We start from the raw sequence: 13480 nt of genomic DNA on the forward strand, positions 1-13480 counted from the left end.
GCTGGTATGGGGGTCAAGTGAACAATCTTGGGGACCCCAGTGCAGTAGGTGGGTGGCTAGATTGGTAACAAAAGGGGGGTTTGACCTTGAAATAAATTGATCCTCTACTCCTGTGGAAAAGCACATGGGAGGACACAGCCAGGAGAGCACCCTGTGTGTCCAGGGCTAAGAAATCTCTGCAGACCACACTGCACACTCTACCCTGTCTCCGTAAACCAGGGACCAAGAGCTTCACATGGGAGAACGTGTGAGTTCCCTCCATCAGAGCAGGCTTGGCATCTCAGAAGGGACATTCTGATTAACTTCCCTGGAGCTAGCTTTGTGGCTGAGAAGTGATTTTGTTACTTGGCACGAGGGGCCCAGGAACCTCCTGCCTCAGCTTCCCTGTACTCCAGAAGAAATTAGGTGACAGATATTGGCAAAGGGAGACTGGTTTATTTAGGTGAGGAGACAGTTCAGTTGGTAAAGCATTTGCCACGCAAACAGAGGGGCCTGATTTTGATCCCAGGACCCAAGTAAAAGATCTAGGTATAGCGGCCATCACTTGAGTCCAGCACAGGGGAAGAAAGGCTGGCTGGTCAGCCCAAGCTATCAGGTACGTTTCGGGCTTATAGTTTGGCCAAACTGGGGGGCAGAAAGTTTTTCATCCTCTCTGATATTCCTGTATCTGTGCCGTAATTTTATAGGAAAGATGACATGGAGATAGGAAGCACGCATGAGGTGACTTACCTGTGAGATAAACCACCAAAACAAGGTTTTTTCCTCCCTGGGAAGTGTACCTGTCTGCTACCGCGGCTTTGCCCTTTCCCTCCCAGCCTGGTTTCCTAAGAAATGTTTACTCCTAGAGGTCCAATTGTGTTAGGGTCCCTGTTTCAATTCTGGCCCTCAAAAGCTTGGGCTCTCCTAAGAGCCACAAGTCAGGGACAGACCCTCAGATGCCAGGAGAAGGGGCTGGGCTTTCCTGAAGCCCTCATGAAAGGCTGCAAGTCCTTCATCCAGGGAAGGCTGCTATGCAAATTCTCACGCAGCTTCCCTCCATCCTTTGATCCTTATTGGGTTTCATTTGCTCCCATAGCTATTTCCAAAGTCTTTAGAATGTTCGCCATCTGGGTCAAAGGTCAGCCTCTGTCTTCATAAACTGTAGACACATAGGTGACTGACAGACATTTGCTTCTTGGTAAGTGACAGTCAGTCGTGGCACAGAGATGAATGGCTGCAGCCACCCACCTACTGCATTGGGGTCCCCAATGCAATGTCGCTATGTAACAACCCTAGCACCTCGGGGTACCTGAAGTGAACATGTGTTGCCACGTGTCAGATGGTCCTGGTCCAGCTGTGAGGTCTGTTGTTAGAAGGGAGCGAGTGGGGGGGCAGAGAGAATTTTGAAGCCAGTTCTTCACCAAGTCCATGAATGGGTCTTGTGGATCAGATAAGCCCCAAGGAGGATGCAGAGCTGGGCAGGGCTACCATGCAGGTCCGTGGTAAGGGGGTGAGAGTTGGTGGGAGAATCTCCCATCTCCCACAGGTATGAGAGTTCAGGGAAACATGAGAAGAATGGACCCTTGACATGTAAGGTACCAGGCTCCTCTGGAAACACAGCTTAGAGAGAGGGACTCTAGCAGAATGTGGGAAACGACATCAAGCCATCCATGACACCCTTTGTGGGAAGCGCCTCTTGCATGAAAGAAGAGCGTGGAAGGAGGCAGTCTGGCTGATGGCTGAATTTCTTTGCAGATTCTGAAAGTAAGGCATGCAGTCCCAAGGAAGGCTCCCAACCTGCGCAGAGTGAGCCGTCCGCTGGCGAGCAGGAGACGCTGACTTTGGAGGGTGTCCAGCCCGGAAGCCCCTCGGCCAGTGGAACAGATCAGGCGTCCCAGGATGAGCTTCTGTCCTCCGATGCTCATCTGGATGATACAGGTACCAGATGGAGACCCAGTGGCCTGAGCACTCCCAACCAAGGGCTTGTCCAGTCGCTCCACTGTCAAGACTGCTGTATCTTAGTTCTGCCTCCTTCCGTCTCATGGCTGGTAGACCTAAATGTTTCCTAGGTGGAGGAGGAGTGAGGGATCTAAAATAGCCATGGACAACCTCTTGGCACATGTCCCCTGAAGTCAACCAAATGCATATATGCTTTTCAGTCAATGCCAAGTGGGTGTGTCTTGGGGCAGGGCCCTAATCTTGAAGCAGATGACATCTTCCCTTGAGTGATGCCAGAGGGGGTGTGTATGATGGGAGAGCCATGCTGTGTGTGCCCTGAGTGAGGCTCCTCTGTGACTTGGCCATTGGGGTCCTCTGTTATGTGGAAGAAGTTATAGGGACAGCATTAGGGTTTTCTGGAGCACATAGGAACTTGGTACCATGTTCGCAAGTAGCCAGTGCTGGAGGTGTTGGGGCTGGGCTGGTGTTTTTATTTTAACAGAGTAGACAGGATGCTTGGTGACAAGAAGCAAAGCATACCAGAGCTCAGGCCTCACTCTTCTCCCTGACCAAGCAGCTCTTTAAGCTACCTTCTTAGAGAGACCTCTCTGGAAGTCTGTTCTCTCATCTATTCTATGCCTACACCCATGCTGCACAGTACGGGGACTGGATCTTGAACCCCACATCTCTCCAGGGTTCTTGGGAACCCAGGCTGTGGTGTGAACAATCTGAGCTTCTGCTCCAGGTCCTACGAGTGTCTGTTCCATTGCCCGTCTCTCTCCAAGGCAGAGCCACCCACTGGTGCTCTTTGTCAGCTGTCTGTCCCCAGCCTCCCTTCAATATTAGCAGCTGCACTTGGTGTGTGCTCTTCCTCTTGAATGGCTGTTCCTCTCAGTCTCACTTGGCTTGGGGACATAGTGGGGATCTGGAGTCTGAGGAGTTAAGAACCCAGAGTGGAAGAACCCCAGCTGAGTTCCAGGCAGCTGACCTCAGAGGGCTGTGGTTGGTAAGCCACCTGTAAGCCAGCCCCAATTAAATGTCCTTATAAGAGTTGCCTTGGTCGTGGTGTCTGTTCACAGCAGTAGAGCCCTAAGACACTGGGTTTCAGGGCCAAGGCAGAACAGGTCCTAGGAGAGTGACAGAAGTCTGGTCTGGGAGGGAACATCACACAGAGCAACGGAGGACAGAGTTGGCAAGTCCTTTCTGAGAGGACACAGTAAATGCTGTCACCTCAGAGGTCAGGACGTCTGACCAAGATTCTTTTCAAAGTCCTTCTGCCCCAACCAGCCATGGCTGTGTTAGTGAAAGGCTCAGCACTGTTAGAGATTGCTCCCTGCAACTACCCACAGTCTGGGCTGCTGTCCTTCGCCATCCTAGAAGCAGAAGAGGCTAGGGAGCTGAATATGGTAAATTATGGCCCGTGTTGGGCTAGGAGAGAGATAGGAGGCTGGCAGCTGACACGATTCCCAGGACCTTGGCAACCCAACCCAAGGCCAGCAGGAAGCCCAGCAAAGAGTGACAAGGGACATAGCTGACAACTACTGAGCTCTGGGCTGTGGTCAGTCAGGGTGACACCTGGCTCATGTGTGGGTCTGAGGGATGTGGTGTCTCCTTTCCTTGGCTGAGCACATGCAGCTTCCCCATGTGGGTCCTGAGTCCTCCCTCGGAGATGTGAGAGACTTGACTGTGGGTGTGGACAGGTAGAAAGCGTCTCCACAGGCTGTGTTCATTCTCAAAAGTTAGCACCAGTGACATATGAACTTTTGACCCTGGGTCTTGAGAATTTTTCATTTCTCCTGTCTCTTTCTGTGTGTGTATGTGTGTGTGTGTGTGTGTGTGTGTATGGTGTAGTATGTTTGTATGTGTGTAAGTGTGTGGTATGTGTACATGTGTGGTATGTTTGTGTGGTGGGGTGTGTTTGCATATGTGTATGGTGTGTTTTCTGTGTGTGGTATGTTTGCATGTGTGAGTGTGTGTGTGTGTGTGTGTGGTGTGGTATGTTTGTGTATATGTATGTGGTATGTGTATATGTGTGGTATGTTTGTGTGGTGGGGTGTGTTTGTATATGTGTATGGTGTGTTTTGTTTTTTTTCTTTCTTTTTTTTTTTTTTTTTTTTTTTGGTTTTTCAAGAAAGGGTTTCTCTGTGTAGCTCTGGCTGCCCTGGAACTCACTCTGTAGACCAGGCTGGCCTCAATCTGCCTGCCTCTGCCTCCCAAGTGCTGGGATTAAAGGCGTNTTTTTTTTTTTTTTTTTTTTGGATTTTCAAGAAAGGGTTTCTCTGTGTAGCCCTGGCTGTCCTGGAACTCACTCTGTAGACCAGGCTGGCCTCAATCTGCCTGCCTCTGCCTCCCAAGTGCTGGGATTAAAGGCGTGCGCCACCACTCCCAGCTATGGTGTGTTTTCTGTGTGTGGTGTGTTTGCATGTGTGTGTGTTTGTGTGTTTGCATATATGTATGTTTATGTGCGTGTGTAGTGTGTGTTTATGTGTGTTGTGTTTGTGTCTGTGTAGTGTATGTATGTATGTGTAGTATGTCTGTGTGTATATGTGCGTATGGCGTGTTTGTATGTATGTAGGTGCATGTGGAGGCCTCAGTTTGATAATGGGAATCTAATCTGTTCACTCTTCCACATTATAATTTGAAGCAGGGTCTCCCAGTCAAACCCAGAGCTATTCTTTATGGCTGGCTAGTCACACTAGCAGGCTTGCCTCACCAACCACACCCACCAGCATTTATATGGGTTCTGAGGCTCCGAAGCTGTGCACCTGGCAAGTACAGCACACAGCGCACAGTAGGGAGCGGCTGGGCATCTTCCCACCTCTCCATTAGAAAACAGTCAGAATGTCCAGCATGGCTGCCTTTCCTAAGGTGGCAGTGGCTTGGCTCTCTCGGGATATTTACTCCAGCACCCAGGCATGCTGTTTCCTTTAAGCCGTCTAGTCACAGCCCCACTGGGTCCCGGCTTTGCTCCCTCCTGTGGATGCTGAAGGGTTGAGCCTATGTTCTATCATCTGGTCTCTATATTTAGAGAGTGAAGCTTGAGGGTACTGTGACCCTCATCTTTCCCATAGAGCTTGGGAGGACCAGATGCTGATGCAAAACTGTCAGCTCTCCTTACTGTCCCACGTCCTGCTCAGTGCCCGAGGGAGCAATGGCATCTGGGCCCTGTCCCTCTGTGCTGAGCTAATTTCATGACAGATGTCACCTGACAGTAGAGAAATCTGGATCCTCAGGTGTACAGATCATGCGGACATGAAATCCCCCAGCTTTCCCCGCTAACCTCGGGCAAGCTCCCCGTGGTGTCTTTATGGGTGCTGGACTGCACTGGAAGCTCGAAGCTCTACTGTGGCGTTCACTGCTGTTCCTAGTGCTCAGACACCGAGAAGGGCCAAGTTAGGTGCTTTGTCTGGAAACAAAACAAACAAACAAACAAACAAACCCAGATTTTTCCTGAACTTGGCTGAGGTCAGGGAGAGAAGGTCATTGGAAAGCACATGCAGCCATCATAGGCCCTGAATTTGAAAGGCTCCATTCCTCCATCACACCCGGGCCTCATCCTGCCCTGCCGGTCCAGGACTCTGCTGCAGGCATCCCATTCCGCATGGCTCCAGGCCTCCTGGCCTTCTGCTCGATTCAGATGTCATTGCTGTCATAGTTGCCCCCCCAGTCAAGAGAAGACTCCTAGGTCTGGAGCTGACTCAATGGGAAAGTGTTGGCTTGCAAGCATGAGGGCCCAAGTTCGATTCCTAGGACCCACATAAACACACTGGCACAGTGCAACATGCTTATAATCCTGAGGATGATGGTGAGGAAACAGGAGCTTGCTGGGCAGCCAGCCCAAGCCGAGGATGACACTCAAGGGTAACCTGGCCTAAGACTCATACGCACACCACACACAAACACAAAAGCCCCCACCCTAGTGTGTGTACACATGTATGTATGTCGCACCCGAGTGTATATGCCTGCTTGTAAGTGTGGGTTTGTCTCTGTGTATGTATGTACATCTATGTAATACATGCTAGTGTATAGTGTATATGTCGTGTCTGTTGTATGTTGTATATGTTGTGTGTGTGTGTGTGTGTGTGTGTGTGTGTGTGTGTGCGCGCGCGCCGGAGTGAAATCTGTCTGAATACTGCAACATCCAGGGTGTGGACACTGTCAAAGAGGCAGGCTGCAACCTTCCTTTGGCTGGAGGTCCATGTTGACCCAGCTCTCCTGGTTTCATGCTCTAAAGAGCCCAGGAGGAAGCAGCATTTGAGATCCGTGGGATGACTCAGGGTCCTGCTCAAGTCTGGGATTGGGCATTCCCTTGAGTGAGTGCATTAGTTAAAAAGTAGAGTGTCGGTTAGCATGCCCTGCATGTTCCATGTGGCCTTACAACATCCTGTGTTTTAAATGAGGAATGGGGCCCAGAGAGATCAAGTTTCCAGGCTTACTCATCATGTGACTGAGTACTCAACAAGCAGCAGGTCCAGGAGGAGAGGCTATTTTGGCTGACAGTGTGAGGGCGTGTCATCATGGTGACTGTGGGGTGTGTCATCATGGTGGCTCTGGGGGTGTGTCATCACAGTGGATGTGGGAGTGTGTCATCATGGTGGCTCTGGGGGTGTGTCATCACAGTGGATGTGGGAGTGTGTCATCATAGAGGCTGTGAGGGCAAGTCATCACCGTGGCTGTGGGATGTGTCATCATGGTGGCTGTGGGGGCGTGTCATCATGGTGGCTGTGGGAGTGTGTGATCATGGTGGATGTGGGGGCGTGTCATCATGGTGGATGTGGGGTTGTGTGATCATGGAGGCTGTGGGGGCGTGTCATCACAGTGGATGTGGGAGTGTGTCATCATGGAGGCTGTGGGGGCGTGTCATCATGGTGGCTGTGGGGGCGTGTCATCATGGTGGATATGGGGGCATGTGATCTTGGTGGGTGTGGGGTGTGTCATCATGATGGGTGTGGGGCCATGCCATCATGGTGGGTGTAAGGGCATGTGAGTATGGTGGGTGTGAGGGCGTGTCATCAAGCTGGGTAAGGCATGATAGCGGCCAGCTCTGTGGTGTCCGGAGTGTTCTGCTTCCTCTTAGCTCAGCAGCGGGATAGGAAGTAGACATGGACACATAGCTGGGCCAGGCTGTGAACCTTAAGAGATGCCCTTCAGAGATCTACTTCCTCTAGCTAAGTCCCGCCCCTTAGTGTTCCTACTCCCTCTCCAAATAGCACCCGCAGCTAGGGACCAAGTGTTCAAGCAATGACCTGGGAGGGCCAGAACACTGTCAGATTCAGCAGACAGCAGCGGCTTTCCAAGACCACAGAGTTCCCAAATATCAGAGCCTGGGTTTGATCCTGTCCAGAACATTTTACAGACCAAACTGGAGCCACTCAGAACATAAACCTTTATTTGACTTCTGGAATGTTCTAGATGTTGGCTGTTACTGAAGTTTAGAGCAAAAGTTGCCTAACTGTAGGCTCCAGTTAGGATCCTCCCTACCGATTGTGTCTGTATCAGAGCTGGTGATATTAGGCGTCAGTCCTTCTCCAAGTTTAGTCCCTCCCTCTTACCTCCTACTGGTTACAGTAGTGGCCCCGGGACCCTGATACTTCCTCAGGGAATTGGGAACTCTCTGTTCAGTGCATGTCGCTAAGTCACGCAACCATTCAGCCAGAAACAATTGAGCTTCAGGCCTCCAGATCACATTAGCTACTTGCTGGTTGCCAGTGGCCACCTGTGGCTGTGGCTAAGCCCTAGGTGGGGGCACTGTTCTATTGAGCAGTGTGGAGAGTGAGAGGTAGCCATATGTCCACCCTGGTGTGATGCCAGGAAAGATTTTGCTGTTTGGGTTGGCTGGACCTTCTGGAGCTTTCTATTCCAATTCCAACAAAGACTATAATTGTGGCAAAGCCCATGTAATCCATGCTGAAAGCAGTTGCCATCTGGCCATCTACTGGCAGAGAAACTTTTAGTTTGTGACCTAGGGGATGGTTTGCTTTAGGAGGATTGGAGGTTAGAAGGAAGCCTGGCCGAGATCAGGTAAGTCAGGTCCCTGGAGGCTTTGGGTAGCTCTCTGTGGGGACATGTGGCATCTCTGAAGAGGAGGGATGTGAAACTGATACAGCACAGGAAGAGGCAGAGTCCCAGCCTTCCCCTGGCCAAGTCCCACATGGTCCACCAGCCACCACTCCATACAATCCTGCCCCATCCTTTCCACATTGCATCCTAGCTCTCCCATGCTCAGCTGTGTGGTGGACAATGGGTAAGAGTGGAAGAGACTGTGCAGGGCTTGTATGACTAGCCAAGAGTTTGGCCAAAGCCCTGTGTGAAGGGGCAAGGTTGTCATCCCACCTTCTAGGGAAGCTAAAGCAGGATTGCAAGCTAAAGCAATGCAGTAATGTCTTGTTCCAGAATAAAAAGCAAAAATGAAGTCTGGGGAGGTGGCTCAGTGGGTCTGGTGATTGATCCACAAGCATCAGGACCCAAGTTTGGATCCCCAGAACTTATAGAAGGAAGATGCTGTGGCATGTGTCTGCAACTGAGGGCTGTGGGGGACAGAGACAGGATCCTGGCGACTCCTCACTGGCCAGTGAAATGGCAATCTTCAGTTTCAAGGGGAGACAGAGAGCAATAGAGGAAGACTTGCTGTCAAGCTCTGCCCCGCCCCACCCCACCCTCAGTGCATGCATTTCTGTGTGTACACAACATATACAGAGAAGAAAATGGCATCTGGTATAAGCCTCCATTTGCTTTACCCATCGAGGTCCTGGGTACCATTTCTGTACAGCAAAAACCAAAGAGTTGGGTGAGAATATGTGTGGCCTCCAGCCTGTGTGACCTTCTGGAGAGAGAGAGAGGATCTCAGAGCACCCATCCAGTGGGAAGCTAGATGGATGCTGAAGCCACAGGATGACGTTTGGGAGTGACTAGCCAGTGTCTGTGGAGGAAGACACAGGGCAGAGTCCACGTTGCTGCTGTTAAGGGGTGGGTACAGGGGGCAGAACACTGAACTAGGGGGCAGAGCAGTTGGGATGTATGGGAGCCAAAAGCCAAGGAGAGTTGGAGGCTAGTGAGGGACTTAGCAGGGTGGCCATGATGAGAGGCTGACACAGACTTCTCACGTAGAAGAGAGAATAGTGTCAGAGTGTAGAGGCATAATTCTGGTGACAGGGTTTAATGAGTCTTTGCATTAATGCATTTATGTTTGTGGTCTTGGGGATCAAACTCATATATAGCTATATGCATGCTAGACAGGGGACAGGTGCTCTACCATGGTCTGGCATCCCCAGCCCTCTTTCCTTTTTGGTTTTGAGACAGTGCCTTGATAAGTTACCTGGGCTGGCCTTGAACTTACCTTGCAGCCCAGGCAGTCTTTGAAATTGTGATTCTCCTGCCTCAGCCTCTAGAGTAGCTGGGACTGCAGGTCTGCAGAGATGTAGCTGAAGCAGGGCAAAGGTGCTAGCACATGAGTCCAGAAGTGTTTAGATTGCTTTCCATGTGATAAGTTACTAAAATGAAGAGACAGACAGACAAACACACAGAGTCAGACAGACAGACAGACAGAGGTCTGTCCGTAACCCAAAGAGACATGAGACTGGCCCAAGTTGGGGTTTTTCAGGCAGGTCCCACATGGAGCTCCAGCACATCAGACAGATGTGCACTGACCCCATTGTCTGATCCATCACCGGAGCCCCAGGCTCAGGCTGTCCTGTCTCCATGTTGACCTTCCTTGTGGCAGCGTCCCCAGATGGAAAACAGGGAGTCCAGTCAAGATGCTGCATCTAAGCCCTGGGAGGAAACCAGGTCACAGAGGGTGAGGCTAGCCCGTCTGGCTTCCCACTCTGCAGGACCAAGGCCTGGGCCACGCGAGTACACCAGAGCCATGGAGGGGCTGTGGAGCTCAGCCTGTCTCCCACTACAATGGTGTATCAAGGACAAGAGACCCTTCCTAAGTGGAAGAGACCCATCTACCTGCCAAAACATAGATCTTACCTCTCCTAGTGGACCAGGCCAGACAAGCATTTCATGTCCCCATACACCTCTAGGCCTCCTTGTGCCTCTCCTCCATTGAGAGCTGCTTCCCAGAGAACATGCTTACCCAGAAGTGATCAGGACAGGGAGTCATGCAAACCCAGCCAGAGCAGAGTGGACACATCCAGCCCTGTGCAGATGCTTACTGTAGTAGCATGTCTTCTACATGACTGAGAACAGGCAGAGTGAGTGTGTGTCCCAAAGCCCACTCTCCATTCCTATGAACATGGGCTCTGGGATAGGTCATCTACCATCCTGTGTGATTTACAAGACATGGAAGACCCAACAAGCCATAGCATTTGTGTCTGTTAAGAGAAGATGGACCATCTCCATTCTCACCTAGAGCTCCTGACCATTTTTACCTCAACAAATACAGAATGCTTATTTTAGTATTATCAGGGTAAAAATTAAATGAAGGCCTTAGGTACCAAACATTATAATTAACAGGGTAGAATGATTGTCCCAGTGTCCAGAGATCTTTAAAAGGAAAACTTCTTTTAGCTGTCAACACTCCTGGGGACAGTTTAAATCATGAGAAAATAAAAATAGTGTTTTCACATGCATCCACACAGGGCAAGAACACAGAGCTTGAGGTTCAGCTCGTGTTCACTCGGATGGCCATTGTGACAGAGCTGTCAATTATGCAAGGCCTTCTGGAATTTTGCTCATGGGGAGTTGGGACAGCCAACCTTCGACATAAAGGCTGCACCCCCACGAATTTGAAGGGACTGTGTAAAAGTTAGAAATTGCAACATGGTGCACACACAGGGACCAGCTATGTCTCAGATGCTTGGGTGGGTGCTAAGAGCCCAGACTTTCCCTGGATGCTCTCCAGGAAGCTAGAGTCCTTCAGAACCACGGACAGTGCTCGGGACCTGAGAGCTGGGAGCCAGCCCTGTCCCTTGGAGAGGGAGTTCCTCCTAGGCAGCTGTGCGCCCAGCGACCATAGGTTTATAAGCTGTCCACGTGTGATGGAGGGAGATGGCTACCTTGAAGGGGGAGGATAGCAGGTGTGTGCACACTGAAGAAGCTGAGATGCTTCCTACTGTCTGGTGGACTCCGTTATTGCTGCAAGGCTCCTGATGAGAGATCATGCCAGCAGCTGGAGATGCGCACAGAGGCCGGAAACAATCACCTGCAGGAGAAGCCCAGGCTGGATCCTGCATAGGGTGGGGACCAGCACTGAGCAGGTCTCCAGATGTGTCCTCCACATCACTATCTTCTATAGCTCTTGACCCAAGCACATGGGTAGTAGTTTCATCCAGAGAGGGACCCTCCCCAGGGCCCAGGAAGCAAGAATCTGTTGGGATGACAGTGGGCCTGTGCTGGTTTATAAGGAGTAGCAAGAGGGAGCTGGTGGTGGACCAGGAGAAAATAGAGCTGTCAATGGGTGCTCACATATGAGCAACTAGAGAGAGGACAGGGCTCTGGAAGGCTAGCCTTCCCTGGAAGTCCCATCTACCCGACTCTACTTTCTCTCCTAGATTTGTATGCCAGGGATAGGGCATCTCTCACCCACACAGAAAAATCCCAGCTGTTGGCACTAGGTCTCGATGTACCAGACATTCATGTAGATGTCACCCCTGCCTTTTGATGAAGCTGTTACTCCTGCTTCTCTTGATTTTGAGACATAGTTTCATGGTGTAGCCTAGGCTGGCTCCAAACCTGGGATCCCTTGAGACAACAGGTGTGCGCAAGCACGCATGACCTCATCTTCCCTTCCTTTAAACCTTGCACTAGTCCTGTCTGAGGGCATTTTCCACTGATGTGGGTCACTACTAGTAAGATGTACACAGAGGTTTAGTACCAAGCTAAGCCAATGTGCATACCCAGCTTCTCTGACTCCAGAATCTATCAAGATGGCATGCTTAGCCGGGTGGCGGTGGCGCACGCCTTTAATCCCAGCACTTGGGAGGCAGAGGCAGGCGGATTTCTGAGTTCAAGGCCACTTTGGTCCACAGAGTGAGTTCCAGGACAACCAGGGCTATACAGAGAAACCCTGTCTCAAAACAAACAAACAAACAAAAATAATAAAATAAAATAAAAAAAGATGGCATGCTTACAAGTGTGCGGGGCCCAGGCTACTGAGTGAGGAGGGACATGGTCACCTGTGCCTGAAGTGACCTCCTGACTCCCTGTTTCTCATGGTCTCTTGTTCACTGAATGTTCAGCTAATTAAGTCCACACATGGAGGATCCATGTCTTTCCACCATCAAGACAAGACACCATCTGCCCCCAGGTCTTGTTCTCTCTTAACCATGCTATGGCAGCCTCCTCTAATTCCATTTTGCCTTTGAACCAGCCAATATACCGTCTGCATCCACTGGGGAAGAAGCAGACGCTAGCAGCCTCCTGCCCACCACTGATGAGCCCTCTCAAGCCTTAGCTGGGTCTGACTCCCTGGACAGTCCTCCCAGACCCCTGGAGAGATCTGCGAGCCAGCTCCCCAGCCCTCCACTGCTGCCCACCCCGCCACCTAAGGCCAGCTCTAAAGCCACAAAAAATGTCACAGGTGAGTTTGCTTGTCCTCCCATCCATCCACCTGTCCATCCATCTACCCGTCCATCCATCCATCCATCCATCCATCCATCCATCCATCCATCCATCCACCTGTCCATCCATCCACCCATTCATCCACCTGTCCATCCATCCACCCGTCCATCCATCCATTTATCCATCCATCCATCCATCCATCCATCCATCCATCCATCCATCTATCCACCCATCCACCAATTCATCCATCTACTGATCCATCCATCTGTCTGCCCATCCATCCACCCGTCCATCCATCCATCCGTCCATCCGTCCGTCCGTCCGTCCATCCGTCCATCCCTCCATCAGTCCATCCATCCATCCATCCGTGCATCTGTCCATCTGTCTGTCCATCCATATCTTCAAACCATCATGCCTACTCCAGCTCCAGGCTGACTCTCATCAATGCCTCAGTGCCCCCGCCCTGCAGGCCACAAAAACAGTCCCCAGAAGGCCATAGTTGTTGACAGCAGACTGCTTGGACACTCTTTGACAGAGAAGAGGGTCCTGTACCAGTCAGAGGGGGAATCTTCTAGACTCCGAACCCAGAATGTACAGCCAGCTCTCGGGGTGGAACTTTCTCTGCTAACACATGGTTGTCTGTACTGTTTGTTTCTGCTGCTCCCATGAATGCCCCAGAATGCCCATTTTCTCCTTCACAACAGCTCCACCTATGCATCAGGGGAGAGCCAGGAGTCAGCACTGCCCCTTCTTGTGGCAAGACAATTGGGCATCAACCCCTGTGCTGTCCTCACCTCCTCACCTACAGCCCTGGCCTCACAGGGGACTGCTGTAGAGAGTTAACATTTACTCAATGAGCCTGCAGGGACAGGCACCTCAGTCCCACAGGGAGGCAGGCTATCACCAGCTAATTTTTGGATCACATTCCCACATACTCCCTTGGAGGCAGTGGACACTAGAGAGCACAGCCCAGCACAGTGAAGCCGCTTACTCTGTGTACTTTCTTTGTCTACTTTATTAGGTTCTTATATCTACCACCCTTCCAATCTTTTCTTTT

At 51.0% G+C, this 13480-nt stretch overlaps 1 protein-coding gene across 5 annotated transcripts in view; it reads left to right on the forward strand.

Annotated features, from left to right (window-relative positions):
- Phactr3 (phosphatase and actin regulator 3) overlaps positions 1–13480 on the forward strand; it is a 223669-nt gene that overhangs the window by 152828 nt on the left and 57361 nt on the right. For all 5 annotated transcript variants that reach the window (XM_021192158.2, XM_021192159.2, XM_021192157.1 and 2 more), the window contains exons 4-5: positions 1735–1917; positions 12233–12442. In XM_021192158.2, the coding sequence (XP_021047817.1) occupies positions 1735–1917; positions 12233–12442 (393 nt within the window). The remainder of the gene's footprint in view (positions 1–1734; positions 1918–12232; positions 12443–13480) is intronic.

This window comes from Mus pahari, chromosome 3 (genome assembly GCF_900095145.1).
Source record: "Mus pahari chromosome 3, PAHARI_EIJ_v1.1, whole genome shotgun sequence".
Taxonomy (NCBI): Eukaryota; Metazoa; Chordata; class Mammalia; order Rodentia; family Muridae; genus Mus; species Mus pahari.